Here is a 19,743-nt window from a genome sequence, read left to right as displayed (position 1 = left end):
GAATGGCTCCACTGGACAGGGAGCCTGGAATTCCCTGCACACACTTGTGAGTCCCTGTCCAGGAGGAAAAAGCAGGAAGAACCCACTGAGTACAATCAGGAAATTCTAAAATGCAAACGTCACTTCGGGAGGGGTCAGGTCACTGCGTTGGGAGGAAGCCCGCCTTGCCAAGGGTCGTGTCTGGAACCTGTTCATCCGGCTCCACTCAGCACTGTGAGATCGCTTCTTCTGTCAATCAGCCACCAAGGGGCGGGACCTGGAGCACTATCCAATCAGGGCCGAGGGGGCGGAGGTTGTGAGAACTGTCAATCAGGCACGCTGCAGGGAGGAGGGTGCGACGTTCAAAGAGCCCGCGGAGTCTTCTCCACGCCCCTGCGCTCTGAGTCCTGGCTCTGTCGCTGAGAGAGAGACGCCCTGGAAGGTCTGTATCAGCGTCTGTCGCGCCGGGACCCACACTGGACGCTGGCTTTTAAGGAGGACACCCGGACACCTGGAAGCCGGGAAATGGTGAGTGTGCGGGGCCCGACGTCCCGAGGCAAAGAAGGGGCAGGTTGGAACCGGCCGGAACCCACCGTGAGGGGACCCGGGCCTCGCCCTGGGCGACTCCGGGGTCTGCAAACCCGAGTGCCCCTGGCGCAGCTCTGCCCTTGGTCCCCTGGGCCTCAAGATGGGGCTGGGGCGGCAGCCGGGACCCCGGGCGTCCTGTCCGGTCCCTGCGCGGCCACTGCGGCCCCGGCCGCGGCGCCCTCTCTGGGCAGCTCCGCGCCCGCAGCTCCGCGTCTCCCGAGATTGTGCGGTTGTAACCGGCACAGGTTCGCGGCCGGAGTCACTGCACCGAGACGCCGAAGGCTGCAGCAGAAACAGTTTAATGGGAGAGAGGGGAGGACACCCCAGATCCGCCTCCCTGAGAGGTTTGGGGATGGGGTGTTTAGAGGTGTGGACAGGGGCGGCCGGGGTGTGGGGTCGCTGGTTGGTGGGGAAGTGAGGGGTGACTCCTGGGAGAAACCGCATTCTGCTGAGTGGGTTCCCTCGTGGGGTCTTCAGCCTGCTTGGCGCCAGCCTTTCCGCTGCAATTCAGGATCTGAGAAAGAACTCAGGCAATTCTTGAGCAACTCTCAGAGATCTTATCACCAGGCACGATGAGGAAGCCGGCGGTCAGCGTCTGCTGTGACCTGACTATCAGGGAGGCGGCCCCGTGAGGCAGCGGGGCTGAGGGCACCTGGTTAATATCTAACTGCAATCTCGCCTCCAGCCTGGCTCGCAGTTCCACCCGGTGAGGACGCTGCACGGTGACAACGGAGGGTCACCAGGCAGAATCCAGACTCGTGTGTGTGGGCTTTGTGCTTTGGAAGAGGAGCTGTGATCTGTGGGTTCCCCAGTCCCTTCTTTCTTCCCAATGGTGACCGGTTACCCTCCCAGTCTTCCAAAGATGTGGGCAGCAGGGTCTCAAATCCACCACCCTATCCCCTCATCCTAACTCCTCCTAGGGCTGGCAGCAAATCTCTTGGTTTTCAGAGCCTTCCCCAGGCTCTCTCATCAATTCCCAGCAACTTTATGAACTCTTTGTTCCTCAGGCAATATTTCAAACAGAGGCATTATTTTAATTGTCACTTTCTTTTCACATAGCAATGTGTGGCTCTTTCTAAAATATGTGTTTTGTGTTTGTGAACATTTCATATGTGAGGAAGCTAAGAATAACCACTTGACTCCAGTGTAAAAAAAAAAAAATAAAAGCTGGGCGCGGTGGTGCACACCTGTAATCCCAGCACTTTGGGAGGCCAAGGCGGGCGGATCACCTGAGGTCGGGAGTTGGAGACCAGCCTGACCAACATGGAGAAACTCCGTCTCTACTAAAAATACAAAATTAGCCGGGGTGGTGGCACATGCCTGTAATCCCAGCTACTTGGGAGGCTGAGGCAGGAGAATCGCTTGAACCCGGGAGGCAGAGGTTACGGTGAGCCGAGATCACGCCATTGCACTCCAGCCTGGGCAACAGGAACAAAACTCCGTCTTGGGAAAAAAAAAAAAAAAAAAAAAAAAAGTGCATGTGTGGCTGTCCTTTATCTTGTCTACACAGAGATACCCGAATATTTTCAGTCGAGGTTCCTCTTTGCAAATGGCACAGGGTGATCTGTCCTCAGCCCACCCTCTATGGTGTCCTGGTCCTGGGTTACAGAACTGTTTGGGGCTGCTCCAAGATGCTCATAGCTGCTAAGTCTTTTGTAGTGTCTAGTGAATATCAGCTTTGAGTCACTCCTCCCAGAGGACAGCCTGAGGTGGGGGGTGGGACCTTATAGGGGAGCAGCTGGATGCGTGGGTTGGGAGGAGTTCCCTGGTAAACTGTTCCTCAAAAAGCAAAGCCCGTAAGACATTCAGCTTTTCTTCCCCAACCCCAGTTTCCATTCCCGGGGGACACATGGCTGGTGAGCCAGCTGGTTGGCGGTATTGAGGGAGCTTCTCCTTGGAGGGTAATTACTCAGCAGTTCAGTGAGCAGCATGGGGGTGGGAGATGTCCCAAGTGATAAGAAGACCTGAATTGACACTTGAGTCAGATTTGTCTGTGTTCCAGTCAGCCCCTCCCTGCATTTGTCATCTTGAAAAGATTTGTTCACTCATTTCAGCTTTTTATTAACTGCAAAATGCATTTTATCATTAGAGCTTAATAAAGAAGGTAAAGTATGTTCATAGAGGCAAGAACAAGTTAGGTTTCAGAAAACTAATTACATATTTAGTCCTATATTTTATTTCTTTTTTAAACTTTTATTTACTTTTTTTTGAGACGGAGTCTCGCTCTGTCACCCAGGCTGGAGTGCAGTGGCGCGATCTTGGCTCACTGCAGCCTCAACCTCCTGGGTTCAAGCAATCCTCCCACCTCAACCTCCTGAGTAGCTAGGATTACAGACGTATGCTACCACGCCCAACTAAATTTTTTTGTATTTTTAGTAGAGACAAGGTTTCACCATATTGGCCAGGCTGGTCTCGAACTCCTGACCTCAAGTGATCCACCTGCCTTGGCCTCCCAAAGTGCTGGGATTATAGGAGTGAGCCACCGCGCCCAGCCTCAGGTCTGTTTTTTTATTGGACGATTTCAAATGGAATTTCAGGGCCTAGCAGTGAAAAGAAATTGGGAAAAATTCTTTTCCTTTATGACTGCAGAAAAATGAATACATTTTTGCAAGAAAGTGTGGTGGATATATTGATGAATTATAAAGATTTACCAAAATGTTTGTTCCTCTCCTTTGTCGAGTGGAGAATTTGAGACAGTGGATAACTACTCTGTTCCTGTTATGTGGACTTGGCAGACTAATGCTAAATTCTGTGGGAAAGGACTTTCCAACAGCTAAAGAACTCAAATATCATTATTCATTTACTAAATGATTTATTATTATGGAAAATGATAAATTAATGACATTTGTTTTCTGAAACGGATAGATACTTGTGCTTTTTCTATTGAGCTATAAAATATAGATGCGTTGTAGTTTTCTTCCCTCCTATAAACATAAACGCTGGATTGGAGTGATTTTACTGGATTCATCACACATGGGTATTTTTTTTTTTTTTTAATACCCATGTAAGGCATGTAAGGGTAAGTGAGTAGCCTTGACTGGGGTGGAGAAGCCTGAGGCCACTGACTCTGAGCTAAGGTCAATCTGAAGCCTGCAAAGGGAGGTCATTGAAGACCCAGTTGAGTTGGTTCTTCCTGGGGAACCTCCCTGGCAGGTGTCCCAACCTGTTCATTCCAAACGTGGGAGGAGCCCTTTATACTGAGAGAAGCTACAGAGCACTGGAAAGTTGGAGATCCACAGGCAGAGACATTTTGGGGGATGCCCTGTCTGAGGTTGTCTTTGTTACTGTTGTGGGGCTGTTGCTAGACATTCTCAGGTAAAATAAATCTGGATTTGGGCAAGAAGTGACTTCATTCTAAAAGCATATTGCAAAAGGAGAAAACTACCAACTATAAGATCTACAAGGATCTCAAAGTTTAGGCAGAAAATTGCTTTCCTTTTTTTTTTTTTTTTTTTTTTGAGATGGAGTCTCGCTCTGTTGCCCAGGCTGGAGTGCAGTGGCGCGATCTCAGCTCACTGCAACCTCTGCCTCCCAGGTTCAAGTGATTCTCCTGCCTCAGCCTCCTGATGAGCTGGGATTACAGGCGACCGCCACCATGCTCAGCTAATTTTTGTATTTTTAGTGGAGATGGGGTTTCACCATGTTGGCCAGGCTGGTCTCGAACTCCTGACCTCAAGTGATCAGCCCGCCTTGGCCTCCCAAAGTGGTGGGGTTACAGGAATAAGCCACCACACCCAGCCAGAAAATTGCTTTTCAATGTGAAGAGCAAACAATATTAGAAAGAAGGTGGGAGAGAGAGTAAGATGGAAGGTGAAAATCAGATCCTACATCACAGAATGTTTCACCTTGACTTCAGTCAGTTCTTAGGAGAGGTTAAAAAGGAGGGATTGTGGCCAGGCGCATGGCTCACGCCTGTAATCCCAGCACTTTGGGAGGCTGAGGTGGGTGGATCACCTGAGGTCAAGAGTTCAAGACCAGCCTGGCCATCATGGCAAAACCCCATCTCTACTAAAAAATACAAAAATTACCCAAGTGTGGTGGCACACGCCTGTAGTCCCAGCTACTCAGGAGGCTGAGACAGGAGAATCGCTTGAACCTGGGAGGTGGAGGTTGCAGTGAGCTGAGATCGTGCCACTGCACTCCAGCCTGGGTGACAGAGCAAGACTCCATCTCAAAATAAATAAATAAATAGGAGGAATTGTGTGCTGGCTCAGACTAAGTTCAGCAGGAGGGAAAGAAACTTAAGGAAAGTTTGCTCTACATTAATTTTGTGCAGGCTGGTTGGTGAAGACAAAATTGTTCAGCTAATCATTTCTGAGGCAAAAGTGGGGATTTGGTGGGGGTTTTGGTCTTGCTACAGGTTAAAAAGGGGGGCATAGTCGAAGCAATGTGGAGGGTGTCACATTGCATTCAGCTGCTTGTTCAGAACGCATAGGACTTAGGTGGTAGAAGACTGAGGTGATTTCTTTTCTTTCTTTCTTTTTTTTTTTTTGAGACAGAGTCTCACTCTGTTTCCCATGCTGGAGTGCAGTGGCATGATCTCAACTTACTGCAAAACTCCACCTCGCCTCCCAGCCTCAAGCAATCCTTCCACCTCAGCCTCCCAAGTAGCTGGGAATGCAGGCATGCACCACTAGGCCCGGCTAGTTTTTGTATTTTTCGTAGAGATGGGGTTTCACCATGTTGCCCAGGCTGGTCTTGAACTTGTGGGCTCAAGTGATCCGGCTGCCTCGGCCTCCCTAAGTACTGAGATTACAGATGTGAGCCACCTCACCTGGCCTGAGGTGATTTATTTAATTCTAGCTATTAACCAGGATTACAGAGCTGGGGTTAAATTCAACATTATTAGAAGTCTGGTTTTACATTCACTGTGTTTGTTTAATCAGAGTATTGTACAAATTTAAAAGTCTGTTGGGGCTGACTTAGAGAAAGACACCTTTTGGTTCTGCCTGCTGGACGAAGGGTTTATGAATCTGAGAGTTTATTTAGGTCTGTGATATAATTTTTAAAAATATTTGGTCTTTTTTTATTTTTGAAACAGAGTCTTGTTCTGCCATCTACGCTGAAGTGCAGTGGCATGATCTCGGCTCACTGCTACCTCCATCTCCTAGGCTCACACAATCTTTTTGCCTCAGCCCCCCAAGTAGCTGGAACTACAAGTGTGCGCCACCATGCCCAGCCAATTTTTGTATTTTTTGTAGAGACAGAGTTTCGCCATGTTGCCCAGGCTGGTCTTGAACTCCTGACCTCAGATAATTCTCCTACCTCGGCCTCCCAAAGTACTGAGAATACAGGAGTGAGTCACCGTGCCCAGCCTAAAAAATATTTGGTCATTGTTTCTTTTTTTTTTTTTTTTTCTTTTTTTGAGATGGAGTCTCACTCTGTCGCTAGGCTGGAGTACAGTGGCGCAATCTCAGCTCGCTGCAACCTCCGCCTCCTGAGTTCTAGCTATTCTCCTGCCTCAGTCTCCTGAGTAGCTGGGACTACAGGCGCGTGCCACCACGCCCAACTAATTTTTGTATTTTTATTAGAGACGGGGTTTCACCATGTTGGCCAGGATGGTCTTGATATCTTGACCTCATGATCTGCCCACCTCAGCCTCCCAAAGTGCTGGGATTACAGGCGTGAGCGACTGCACCCAGCCTTGGTCATTATTTCTAGGTCCTGGCAAAGTAGTCCTAAACTCCTTGGATTTTTCCGAATGATGGGAATGTGTTTTGTTATTCCCAGCAAGCTCTTGTCAGACCTTAGGTGAAGTTATGCTAATGAGGTGACTCAGCATGAGGTCACTAGGTAACTAACTTGAGGATGGGGACTGGTGACCTGAAAGAGCAAACACATGATGACAGGACTGGAACTTTAAGCCCCATCTTCTGACCCCAGGAAATGGAGGGAGGCTAGAAATTAAGTTGTATAAAATTTATTGAACAAAGACATTGGGACAGCTTCCAGGTTGGTGAACACGTCGATTTGCTAGGAAGGTGGTGTCAAGAGGGAAAGCTTTGCCGGGTGCGGTGGCTCATGCCTGTAATCCCAGCACATTGGGAGGCCGAGGCGGGCAGATCACGAGGTCAGGAGATCGAGACCATCCCGGCTAACACGGGGAAACCCCGTCTCTACTAAAAATACAAAAAAATTAGCTGGGTGTGGTGGCGGGCACCTGTAGTCCCGGCTGCTCGAGAGGCTGAGGCAGGAGAATGGCGTGAGCCCGGGAGGCGGAGCTTGCAGTGAGCCGAGATCACGCCACTGCACTCCAGCCTGGGCGACAGAACGAGACTCCGTCTCAAAAAAAAAAAAAAAAAGAGAAAGCTTCACCTATCCCTGCCGTTTCCCTTGCTGAATACCTCTTTTCCATTTGGCTGTTGTTGAGAAATCCTTTATAACAAACTAGTAACCTTAAGTTACTAGTGTTTTGCTGAGTTTCATGAGTTGTTTTAGCGAATTTTTTTTTTTTTTTTTTTTTTTTTTTTTTTTTTTTTGAGACGGAGTTTCACTCTTGTTACCCAAGCTGGAGTGCAATGGCATGATCTCAGCTCATCGCAACCTCTGCCTCATGGGTTCAAACGATTCTCCTGTCTCAGCCTCCCGAGTAGCTGGGATTACAGGCATGCGCCACCATGCATGGCTAATTTTGCATTTTTAGTAGAGGTGGGGTTTCTCCATGTTGGCCAGGCAGGTCTCAAATTCCTGACCTCAGGTGATCCACCTGCCTCGGCCTCTCAAAATGCTGGGATTACAGGCGTGAGCCACTGCGCCTGGCCTTTAGCCAGTTATTGAACCAGAGGATGGTGCTGTTGTATTTATACACAGTTGGTTAAAAGGTTAGTTCCTGGGGCTTACAAATGACATCTGCAGTGGGGGCCTGTTGTGGGACTGAGCCCTCTAGCAAGAAACTTATGGGATCTGTGTTAATTCTGGGTGGTATAAGAATTGAACTATTGGACATCCAGTTATTGCTGGAGAATTGGTTGGTGTTCAGTGAACGGCACACCTTTGTTATCAGAAGTCAGATGCACCACAGGTCAGAGCCTTAAACTGACTGACTGTTATTCAGTATATGTTTATCATGTATGAATCCAGATGCATAGTTTTCTCTCTTCTGAGTTTTCAGTTAATTAATATTACACTTAATATTCCATTAATATGATGCTGAAAAGGTTTTTTTGTTTTTTTGAGACAGAGTTTTGCTCTTGTTATTGCCCAGGCTGGAGTGCAATGGCGTGATCTCGGCTCACCGCAACCTCTGCCTCCCCGGTTCAAGTGATTCTCCTGCCTCAGCCTCCCGAGAAGCTGCGATTACAGGCATGCACCACCACGCCTGGCTAATTTTGTATTTTTAGTAGAGACAGGGTTTCTCCATATTGGTCAGGCTGGTCTCGAACTCCTGACCTCAGGTGATCTGCCCGCCTCAGCCTCCCAAAGTGCTAGGATTAAAGACATGAGCCACCATGCCCAGAAGGTTTTTTTTTTAGTTTCTTTGCCTCAGTCTGTTTGATTCATGCTGCTGCCTGAGGTGTGGATCACCCACTTCACTCTCATATTCCACAGCTCATAGGACTTGAATCGCTTCATTTTTGTTGGACTTTGTTGACAATGTCATCTTTGTTTTTGTCCCCAAATGCTAACATTTTATACATTTTGCACATATGGGGGGAAATGTGCTGGGTTGTAGATTATGGATAAATTTAAATGTGCTAGGAAAATCTGTTGGCATGTATGGATTAACTGGCAGACCATGTGTGCATGTGTGTTTATTCCTTATAAAGATTTATCTTCATGTGATTAGATGTTGCTTTTTACTGATTAACATTGGTGTTGAGCATTTTTTCTATATGGCCTTTCATCTACTGTGAAATAATTTTCAGCCATTTTCTCATTAATTAATTAATTAATTAATTTTTAAGTCAGGGTCTTGCACTGTCACCCAGGCTGGAGTGCAGTTCTGGGATCATGGCTCACCACAGCCTCAGATTCCTGGGCTCAAACAATCCTCCTGCCTTAGTCTCCTATGTAGCTGGAACTACAGGCACATGCTACCATCCCTGGCTAATTTTTAAATTTTTTGTAGAGATGAGGTTTTGCCATGTTGCCTAGGCTGTTCTCAAACTCAAGCAGTCCTCCCACTCCAACCTCCCAGAGTATTGGGATGACAGGCGTAAGTCACGCACAACTCTTCTTAATTTTCAGAGTTGAATTTCTCAGTCCCTTCCTTTGGGACCTACTTTATTTTGTTTTTTGTTTTTTTGTTTTTTTTTTTAAACTTTATTTTCTTACGTAAGAAAACGGCCAGGCACGGTGGCTCACACTTGTAATCTCAGCACGTTGGGAGGCCGAGGCAGGCGGATCACCTGAGGTCGGGAGTTCGAGACCACCCTGACCAACATGGTGAAACCCTGTCTCTACTAAAAATACAAAATTAGCTGGGCATGATGGCACAGGCCTGTAATCCCAGCTACTCGGGAGGCTAAGACAGAAGAATCACTTGAACCCAGGAGACAGAGGTTGCAGTGAGCCAAGATCATGCCATTGCACTCCAGCCTGGGCAACAAGTGCAAAACTCTGTCTCAAAGGAAAAAAAAAAAAAAAAAGATTCTTTACTCAGGGACAAGATGTAAGCCCTGGATCATAAGACCTCCCCAAACAGGTTAATTTGAAAGCCTTCCAAACGTAACTTGTAGGATAGTACAAGGTGACCTAATGCCTAAATATCAGACCAGTGACCAAGTTTCCGTCTTAGAGGAAACTTGTTTTTCCTGGTAGACACCTTATGGCCCATTGTCTGACCAGTTTTTCTTTTATTACTACCAAGATAGCCACTGCCAAAATAATCTTACAAAGAAAGCCCTGACTGGATAGAAATTAGATTCAGGTATATTGGTCAGGTAAGACACAGAGGAAGCAACTCAACAAAGTGCAAGAAATAACAGAAACTATGTATTATTTAGAGATCCCAGAAAGAAGAGGTTAGCACACATTGAAAGCCAGTGGGTACTAGGAAGCCATCTAGTACATGTGTATTTTGCCATGTGGTTTTATAAGTTTTGCCTTATGTATTTTGATGATTTGTTTTATGAGCATAGATATTAAGGATTATTATGTCTTCTTGTATAACTGACTTCTTTATCTTTATGAAATTTCTGCATCCCTTGTATCTTTCCTTGACCTAAAACCTGATTTATCTAAATTTAAAATAGCTAGTCCATATTTCTTTTGATTAGGGCTAGAATGGCATATATTCCTCCATACCTTTATATGTAATGTATTTGTATCTTTCAGTTTAAAATGGTTTTCATGTACACATTGCTGGGCCTTGTTTTATTTGTTTTTGTTTGTTTGTTTGTTTGTTTGTTTGTTTTGAGACAAAGTCTTGCTCTGTTGCCCAGGCTGAAATGAGGTGGCACAATCTCGGCTCACTGCAGCCTCTGCCTCCCGGGTTCAAGTGATTCTCATGCCTCAGCCTCCCAAGTAGCTGACATTATAGGCATGTACTGCCACGCCTGGCTAATTTTTTTGTATTTTTAGTAGAGACGGGGTTTCATCATGTTGGACAGGCTGGTCTTAAACTCCTGGCCTCAAGCAATGCGCCCACCTCAGCATTCCAAAATGCTGGGATTACAGGCATGAGCCACTGTGCCCTTCCAGCCTTGTTTTTTTTATTCTATTCAACCAGTCCATGTCTTTTTAACTGGTATATGGAGATAATACACATTCAAAGTGGTATTGACATAATTGGATTAATATGTACATATGTTAATTGTTTTCTATTCTTGACTGTTTTTTCAACTTCTCCACTTTTTCTGCTTTCATTTTAACTGAGCATTCTATATGATTCTATTTGCTTGCTTCTATTAGTATAGTAAGTCTACTTGTTTCTTAAGTTTTATTAGTGAATTCCCTATAGTTTATAGTATACCATTTATAACTAATGGACCTTCAGTTTCAAATAATGCTGTACTGGCTTTGGGAGTAGTGCCGGTAGTACTTACTGTTCCAAATTCCTTCCTCCCATCCCATATAACATCACTGTTATCCATTTGCCCTATTGGGAGCTGTTACTACCCAATACATTGCTAGTATTATTTCAAACAAATTAGATCAGGTAATATAAGAAAAGTATGCCATAATATACGTGCGTGCTTTTCAGTACCCTAATTTCTGAAGGAAATTTTATCTCCAGCTTTTCTTCCCAAGAGTTAGTAGGTCTGCTGTTTGTCTTAACCGTAATCTGTTGTTCCAAGTGGTTGAAGGTTTTCTGTGTATTTTGCAACATTTTGAAGCAGTTCTTGCCATGTTTGACCCTGATTGGGTTCCATCACTGATGAAATGGAAGAGAGCCTTGGCAGGGTGCAGTGGTTCACGCCTGCAACCCCAGTACTTTGGGAGGCCGAGCCGGGCAGATTATGAGGTCAGGAGATCAAGACCATCCTGGCTAACACGGTGAAACCCCGTCTCTACTAAAAATACAAAAAAATTAGCTGGTCGTGGTGGTGGGCACCTGTAGTCCCAGCTACTTGGGAGGCTGAGGCAGGAGAATGGTGGGAACCCGGGAGGCAGAGTTTGCAGTGAGCCGAGATCACGCCACTGAACTCCAGCCTGGGCGACAGAGCGAGACTCTGTCTCAAAAAAAAAAAAAAGAAAAAAGAAAAAAAGAAAAGAGAGCCTGTTTCAGACCTTTGGATAGTCCTCATACCAGTTGGAAAATACAAAGGCAGTAATTTGCAAGTAAGACCTGATCTGCTGTCTCTAGGGATCCACATTGAAAACTTGGTCTGCTGTCTTCAAAACTGGCTCTGATGTGAGGAGGGATTGGGCCAAGGACAAATAAAAACTCCACAAAGCTTTTCGACCATTTTTTGCTTTCCTTTTTCTGTTTGTTTATCTCCCTGTTAATGGTATAGGATGCCGAATATTATAGTTTCAAAATCCTTTATCTGTTTTTGGAAAGCTGTAACTTTCTTGGTTGGAAGGTTTTTTTGGGTGGTTTCTTTTTTTGTTGTTATTGTTTTTTGTTTGTTTGTTTGTTTTGAGATGGAGTCTCACTCTGTCTCCAGGCTGGAGTGCAGTGGCATGATCTTGGCTCATTGCAGTATCTGCCTTCCAGGTTCAAGCGATTCTCCTGCCTCAGCCTCCTGAGTAGCTGGGATGACAGGTGCACCACCACACCCAGCTAATTTTTTTTTGTATTTTTAGTAGAGACGGGGTTTCACCATGTTGGCCAGGATGGTCTTGATCTCCTGACCTTTTGATCCGCCCCCCTCAGCCTCCCGAAGTGCTGGGATTACACTCGTGAGCCACCACACCCTGCCGGTTAGGTTTTTAACCTTTTCAGACATTTGTGACTTTTATTAGGTTTGGTAATATAATCTTTGTTGACTGCTAAAAGTCTCTTTAGGAATTTAGGAAATATTATAGATAATCATGAGAGGTTTTTCTTAGAACATGTGCAATCTTTCCCCGTCTTTCCTCCTTTGTCATTATCCAATGAAAAATTTGTAATTTTTCCATTGAGATAGTGAGGTATTTTTTATTAGTCTTTTGTCATGCTTAACTACATTTGGTCTAGTGGAAACCAGTTGCCAGTTTCCAAATGTTCTCTCTTAGTGTAATTGCATAGGATGGGCTAAATATCCCATGTAACAAGTTGCAACCAAACACGTGAAACGTTAGCTACTAGGGTCCCTCAGTAGCGATCCAGTGTCCAGAGTGTTTCTTCATAACTGTCTTAGTCTGTTTTTTGTTACTTATAACAGGATTACCTGAGCCTGGGTAATTTATTAAAAAAAAAAAACACTGTTTTTTTGTACTTCTGGAGACTGAGAAGCCCGAGGTCAAGGCTTAGCATCTGGTAAGAGCCTCCTTGCTGGTGGGGACTCTGCAGAGTCCCTAGGTGGCACAGGGTATCGAATGGCCAGGGGCCCAGTGTTAATTCAGGTCTCTTCCTCTTCTCATAAGGACACTAGGCCTACTCCTGAGATACCCCATTTATTCATTAAGCCATTAATCTATGAATGGATTAGTACATTCCTGAGGTCCAAACCCTCAAGATCCAATCGAGTCTTAAAGCCCCACATTTCATTATTGTCATATTGAGGATGAAGTTTCAGCATGAGTTTTGGAGAGCACAAGCATTCTAACTGGTGCTGTGGCTAACAGGTATTCTCTCTCTGCTGACCACGTAACAAACTTCCAAACTCTCAGAGGCGGAATAGGAGTTAAGTTAAAAAAAAAAAATTATATATATATATATATGTATTTTTTCTTTTTTCTTTTTTACTTTTATTATATTTTTTGAGACACGATCTTACTCTATTGCTTAGGCTGGAGTACAGTGGCATGATCACGGCTCACTGCAGCCCCAACCTCCTGGGCTTGGGTGATCCTCTCACCTCAGCATCCTGGGTAGCTGGGACTACAGGCATGCACCACCACGTCTTGCTATTTTTTTTTTGTATTTTTTGTAGAGACAAGGTCTCACCATGTTGCCCAGGCTGGTCTCGAACTCCTGGGCTTAAGTGATCCGCCTGTCTTGGCCTCCCAAAGTGCTGGGATTATAGGCATGAGCCACTGAGTCAGACCTAGTTTTATTTTTTGTTGAGAGAAGGGCTCACTATGTTACCCATGCTGGTCCTAAACTCCTGTTCTTAAGTGATCCTTCCACTTTGGCCCCCCAAAGTGGTGGGATTGCAGGCCTGAGTCACCATGCCTGGCCCCTATATTTTGCATAAACAGTTTAGGCACACTTAGCCTCTGTTATTAGTTACGTTAGTGGGACCCCTTCCTTAATCCGGTGCCTAGACACCATGAAAGGTCCAAGTTTGCAAAAGAGCGTTTGTCAGGATATGCAGTTTCAGGACTGGGAGTGGTAACTCGTCTACACAATAGGTAGTTGTACTTTGTCATGACAAGAACTACACAGACTGCTGTAGAAATAGACATCCGGGTGACACAGGCCATAAGACTCACTCACTTAACTCACCAACAAGAGGCAGGTTCCTATTGGACTGTTACTTTACCAAACACATTCAACTAAAGCATCACAATGGCTTTGTGGGAAAAAGTGAGTGTAGACAGAATAAGAGTGGGTTTACTATGTCATTGAATAAATGCTTGGAAACCACAGCATCATGCAAAGTTTATGCAGTGAGTATGGATTCTCAGTGCTGTCCATCTCAACCTTCCTCCTCTGCACATGTGGGATGTTTCAGGACTCAGTGGCCTTTGAAGATGTGGCTGTGAACTTCACACAAGAGGAGTGGGCTTTGCTGGGTCCATCACAGAAGAGTCTCTACAGAAATGTCATGCAGGAAACCATTAGGAACCTGGACTGTATAGGTAAGGATGACATCATCTCTTCACTTAGTCAATTAGAGACATTTGTTTCCTGGTCATCAACGCTGTTCATGATTTGAAATATGGAAAGGGGATATGGTTGACCCTTGAACAACACAGGGTTTAGAGGTGTCAGCCCCTCAAACAGTGTTACATCCTCTAATAAATTTTTTTGTCCCTCACAACTTAACTACTAATAACCTATTGTTGACTGGCCCACTTATCAATAACATAAGCATTAGATTAATCCATATATTGTATGTCATATGTATTACATACTGTACTGTCACAATAAAGTGAGCTTGGGAAGGAAAATGTTGATGAGAATCATAAGAAGAGAAATTGGCCGGGTGTGGTGGCTCATGCCTGTAATCCCAGCACTTTGGGAGGCCGAGGTGGGTGGATCACGAGGTCAGGAGATCGAGACCATCCTGGCTAACATGGTGAAACTCCGTCTCTACTAAAAATACAAAAAAAATTAGCTGTGGTGGCGGACACCTGTAGTCCCAGCTACTCGGAAGGCTGAGGCAGGAGAATGGCGTGAACCCAGGAGGCAGAGCTTGCAGTGAGCTGAGATCGCGCCACTGCTCTCCAGCCTCAGTGACAGAATGAGACTCTATCTCAAAAAAAAAGAAAAACACACCAACATGGTGCATGTATACATATGTAACAAACCTGCATGTTGTGCACATATACCCTAGAACTTAAAGCATAATAAAAAAAATAAATTTGATATTGGATTATTAAAAAAAAGAAGAGAAACTATATTTACTATTCATTAAGTGCAAGTAGATCCTCATAAAGGTTTTCACCCTTGTTGTCTTCACACTGAGTGGGCTGAGGAAGGGGAGGGGTTAGTCCTGTCCCAGGGGTAGCAGAGACTGAAGAACATTCATGTATAAGTGGAGCTGTGCAGTTCAAACCTGTGTTGTTGAAGAGTCACGTGTACTTTGGTGAATGAATCATGCATGATTGCAGTACACGTAAAATCTTAGAGTTTTTCTATAATTTCGTAAACATTTTTAGTGATTTTCCTGGGTCTACCTTTTAGAAATGAAATGCGAGGACCAGAACATTGGAGATCAGTGCCAAAATCCCAGGAGAAATCTAAGGTAATTTGCACTCACAAAAGAAAGCTATATCCCTGCAGTGGTTCATAGAATGATAAGAAAATTTTAAAAACAAGCAGAGAAAATGAACAAGCCCAGCTTAAATTTATTCATTCTAATAATCCTTTTTCTGACCAAGCACAGTGGCTCACACATGTAATCCCAGCACTTTGGGAGGCCAAGGTGGGAGGATTACTTGAGCCTAGGAGTTTGAGATCAGCCTGGGCAACATAGTGAGATCCCCATCTCTATAAAAAAATTTTTTTCCCAGGAACATATAGTTAAATGTGACATAGCTATTCAGTCTTTGCAAAATAGTTCCCTTGGAAATAGTATGAAGAATCTCCATGTGGGCCAGGAGCGGTGGCTCACGCCTGTAATCCCAGCACTTTGGGAGGTCAAGGCGGGTGGATCACCTGAGGTTAGGAGTTCGAGACCAGCCTGGCCAACATGGAGAAACCCTGTCTCTACTAAAAATACAAAATTAGCCAGGCGTAGTGGTGCATGCCTGTAATCCTAGCTACTTAGGAGGCTGAGGCAGGAGAATTGCTTGAACCCGAGAGGCAGAGGTTGCAGTGAGCTGAGACTGTGCCATTGCACTCCAGCCTGGGCAACAACAGTGAAACTCCGTCTCAAAAAAAAAAAAAAAGAAAGAAAGAAAGAATGTCCATGTGAATATCACTGTTTTGCTAATAGCTGTGATAGGACCATCTTACACAGCACCGTCACTTCACATTCAAACGGGGGATGAAGCCTGTACTTTGCATGATAATGTTACAAATGTAAGTCTAGTACTTCAATACATAGAAAATCACTTATAAACAAACCTTTAGTAATATATTTCATATTTGTTACAGAAGTCATACATGTGAAATTAAAGATGACAGTCAATATGGAGAAACTTTTGGCCAGATTCCAGATAGTATTGTGAACAAGAACACTCCTCGAGTAAATCCATGTGACAGCAGTGAGTGTGGAGAAGTCATCTTGGGTCATTCATCTCTTAATTGCAACATCAGAGTTGACACTGGACACAAATCATGTGAGCATCAGGAATATGGAGAGAAGCCATATACGCATAAACAACGTGGGAAAGCCATCAGTCATCAGCACTCCTTTCAGACACATGAAAGGCCCCCCGCCGGAAGGAAACCCTTCGATTGTAAAGAATGTGCAAAAACCTTTAGTTCTCTTGGAAACCTCCGAAGACACATGGCGGCACACCATGGAGATGGACCTTATAAATGTAAGTTGTGTGGGAAAGCCTTTGTTTGGCCCAGTTTATTTCATTTGCACGAAAGAACTCACACTGGAGAGAAACCATATGAATGTAAGCAGTGTTCTAAAGCCTTTCCTTTTTACAGTTCCTATCTAAGACATGAAAGAATCCACACGGGAGAGAAGGCGTATGAATGTAAGCAGTGTTCCAAAGCCTTCCCTGATTACAGTACCTATCTAAGACATGAAAGAACTCACACCGGAGAAAAACCCTATAAATGTACACAATGTGGGAAAGCCTTCAGCTGTTACTATTACACTCGACTACATGAAAGGACTCACACGGGAGAACAACCCTATGCGTGTAAGCAATGTGGGAAAACGTTTTATCATCACACAAGCTTTCGAAGACACATGATAAGGCACACTGGAGATGGACCACATAAATGTAAGATATGTGGGAAAGGCTTTGATTGTCCTAGTTCAGTTCGAAATCATGAAACTACTCACACTGGAGAGAAACCCTATGAATGTAAGCAGTGTGGGAAAGTGTTATCTCATAGCTCGAGCTTTCGAAGTCACATGATAACACACACAGGAGATGGACCCCAGAAATGCAAGATATGTGGGAAAGCCTTTGGTTGTCCCAGTTTATTTCAAAGACATGAAAGGACTCACACTGGAGAGAAACCCTATCAATGTAAACAATGTGGTAAAGCCTTCAGTCTTGCCGGTTCCCTTCGAAGACATGAAACAACTCACACTGGAGTGAAACCCTATAAATGTAAATGTGGGAAAGCCTTTAGTGATCTCTCTTCCTTTCAAAATCATGAGACAACTCACACTGGAGAGAAGCCATATGAGTGTAAGGAATGTGGGAAAGCATTCAGTTGTTTCAAATACCTTTCTCAACATAAAAGGACCCACACAGTAGAAAAACCTTATGAGTGTAAAACATGTAGGAAAGCCTTCAGTCATTTCAGTAACTTAAAAGTCCATGAAAGGATTCACTCTGGAGAGAAGCCGTATGAATGTAAGGAATGTGGGAAAGCATTCTCTTGGCTCACTTGCCTTCTACGACATGAAAGAATTCACACGGGAGAGAAGCCCTATGAATGTCTGCAATGTGGTAAAGCCTTCACTCGTTCCCGTTTCCTTCGAGGACATGAAAAAACTCACACTGGAGAGAAGCTGTATGAATGTAAGGAATGTGGGAAAGCATTGAGTTCTCTCCGTTCCTTGCATAGACATAAAAGGACTCACTGGAAAGATACTCTCTAAATGTATGGAATGTTGGAAAACATTCAGTACTTTAATTTCAGAAACTTGAAAGAACTCACTTGGGAGATAGACCCTATGAATGTAAACATGGGATAAAGCCTTAAGTAGTTTCAATTTTTTAAATACAGTTATCCCCCAATATATTGCAGGGGATTGGTTCCAGCACTCCCTAAATCCACAGATGCCAAGTCCTTTGTTATATGGCATATTTGCATGTAACCTATGCATATCCTCCAGTATACTGTGTAAATCATCTCTAGATGACTTTTAATACCTCATGCATTGTAAAAGCTATGTAAATAGTTGTTTGATTGTATTGTTTAGAGAATCATGACAAGAAAAATAGTCTCTACATGTTCAATGCAGACATAATCATTGCAGGCCCACCTACATAGTATATGTCACCCAGAACATTAAAATTTCTTTGTTTTAACATTCACAGATTGCTTTTGTTTTGTGACCTGAATGAGCATGTTAACACTCATCAAAATCCTGCTTCTCTCTTGATAACCCAAGTATAATGATGATGATGATGATTGCTGGATGGTGCCTAACATTATCATGTGTTGTAGCATTATAGATAAGCGGTGAGACATCAGGCTAACTTGAATCTTGACAGAATATCAGGATGATCATCAGTGTTGGAAGAACTAGGTTCTGATGCAGATGTTGACTTGTTGGAGGAGGCCAAATAATACTAATGTCAAGATCTGTTCAGCTTCAGGGCTGCAGATCCTTAACCATGGAAGGCTCTGTGTTTATATTTGCACATGCTTAGTGAGAAGTGTAGGAAGCTAGTTTTTCTTTTTTTCTTTTTCTTTTTTTTTTGAGTCATCAAAAAAATCTTGCACTGTTTGTTGGCATATTATTCCATGGGTGACATGGAGGCTTTGTTCCATCGAAGGATCTTACTTGAGGATGATGAACTTTCTTAACACTTTTGCCTATTGAAAAACTGCTGCAGGTCAGGCGCGGTGGCTCACACCTGTATTCCCAGCACTTTTGGAGGCTGAGACAGGTGGATCACGAGGTCAGGAGATTGAGACCATCCTGGCTAACACAGTGAAACCCCATCTCTACTAAAAATACAGAAAAATAGCTGGGCATGGTGGCGGGCACCTGTAGTGCCAGCTACTCGGGAGGCTAAGGTAGGAGAATGGCGTGAACCTGGGAGGCGGAGCTTACAGTGAGCCGAGATGGTGCCACCGCACTCCAGCCTGGGCGACAGAGCGAGACTCTGTCTCAAAAAAAAATAAAAATAAAAAAAACTACTGCAAATTTTTCAAGTGTCCAAATCTGTGGCACTGCCTTTTTTAAGTCATCATTATCATCATCAATCTATAGAGCATTTGAGCAGATCTTTGAGTTCCTTGTTGTAAGAATTTATGCCCTTCTGTGTGTTACTCAGCATCATCTTCAATCCTGTCAGAGATAGCCTTTCTTACCAACTTCCCTTGCAGTATTTAAGATATTCCTAACTACTGCATCAATAGTGGGGAAGCCCCTAAAATTATTGACTCCCTCACTCCATAATGGCTTCCAGCATGCTTTGAGTTTCTTGAGCTCTGGGGCATCTATAGCCTCTGCAATAAGGACAGTTGCATGTGCAATTGTGAAGTGCTATCATAAATCCACTACGGTACAGTCAGAGTTAGCATCAGGATGGCATGAATCCTCCCGAAGGTCAGGATCTACTTGATTATGCCTTGATTGAGTAACTGTCACTGTGATGTAGTGTTAGGCAGCAGGGACGTCACTTCCACATTCTTAGTGGCAAAGCAGAGACATTGGAGATGGCCAGGAACATTGTCAATTATGAGAAGGACCTTGAGTGGCAGCCCCTTCTCTTCAAGATATTTCTTCACGTCAGGAATGAAGCCTTGGTAGAACCATTCCAAGGACAAGATGGTCATCTGCCAGAAAGGAGGCAGGCAAGTTTTGCTTTTGTTCTAAAGGATCTAGGGATTATTTGCTCAGTAGCCAAGGCCTGGCTTTTTCTTGTGACCTGCCACATTGCCACATTGCACCAGAGTAGGTGATCTTTTCAGGCCCTGAACCCCAGGGCCTCCTTGGCAGTCATGGATGTAGGTACCACTGGACCTCTTTCTTTTACTAGGGCTTGCCCAATTCATTGCAATGGAGGACTTGCTCTGGAAGGTAGACTTCCTTTTTATGAGTTTTGTGAGCTCTGCTGGGAATGCTAATATTGCCATGGCATAAGCCAGTGTCACTTCTCCTG

At 44.5% G+C, this 19,743-nt stretch overlaps 1 protein-coding gene across 2 annotated transcripts; it reads left to right on the top strand.

Moving 5' to 3' along the window:
- Nucleotides 1–304: 304 nt before the first annotated feature.
- ZNF823 (zinc finger protein 823) lies at nt 305–17,943 on the top strand. 2 transcript variants are annotated; one of them, XM_054464042.2, is made up of 4 exons: nt 305–507; nt 13,773–13,899; nt 14,948–15,008; nt 15,863–17,943. In XM_054464042.2, exons 1-4 carry the CDS (start codon nt 505–507, stop codon nt 17,502–17,504), a joined length of 1,833 nt encoding a protein of 610 aa, XP_054320017.1. In that variant the 5' UTR covers nt 305–504; the 3' UTR covers nt 17,505–17,943. The 2 variants fall into 2 exon arrangements, with proteins under 2 accessions (XP_054320017.1, XP_063513949.1); XM_063657879.1 differs by lacking the exon at nt 305–507 and having other exon boundaries at nt 12,052–13,899.
- Nucleotides 17,944–19,743: the final 1,800 nt, after the last annotated feature.

This window comes from Pongo pygmaeus, chromosome 20 (assembly GCF_028885625.2).
Source record: "Pongo pygmaeus isolate AG05252 chromosome 20, NHGRI_mPonPyg2-v2.0_pri, whole genome shotgun sequence".
In the NCBI taxonomy this organism is placed as follows: Eukaryota; Metazoa; Chordata; class Mammalia; order Primates; family Hominidae; genus Pongo; species Pongo pygmaeus.
This window is presented reverse-complemented; position numbering and strand designations above follow the sequence as displayed.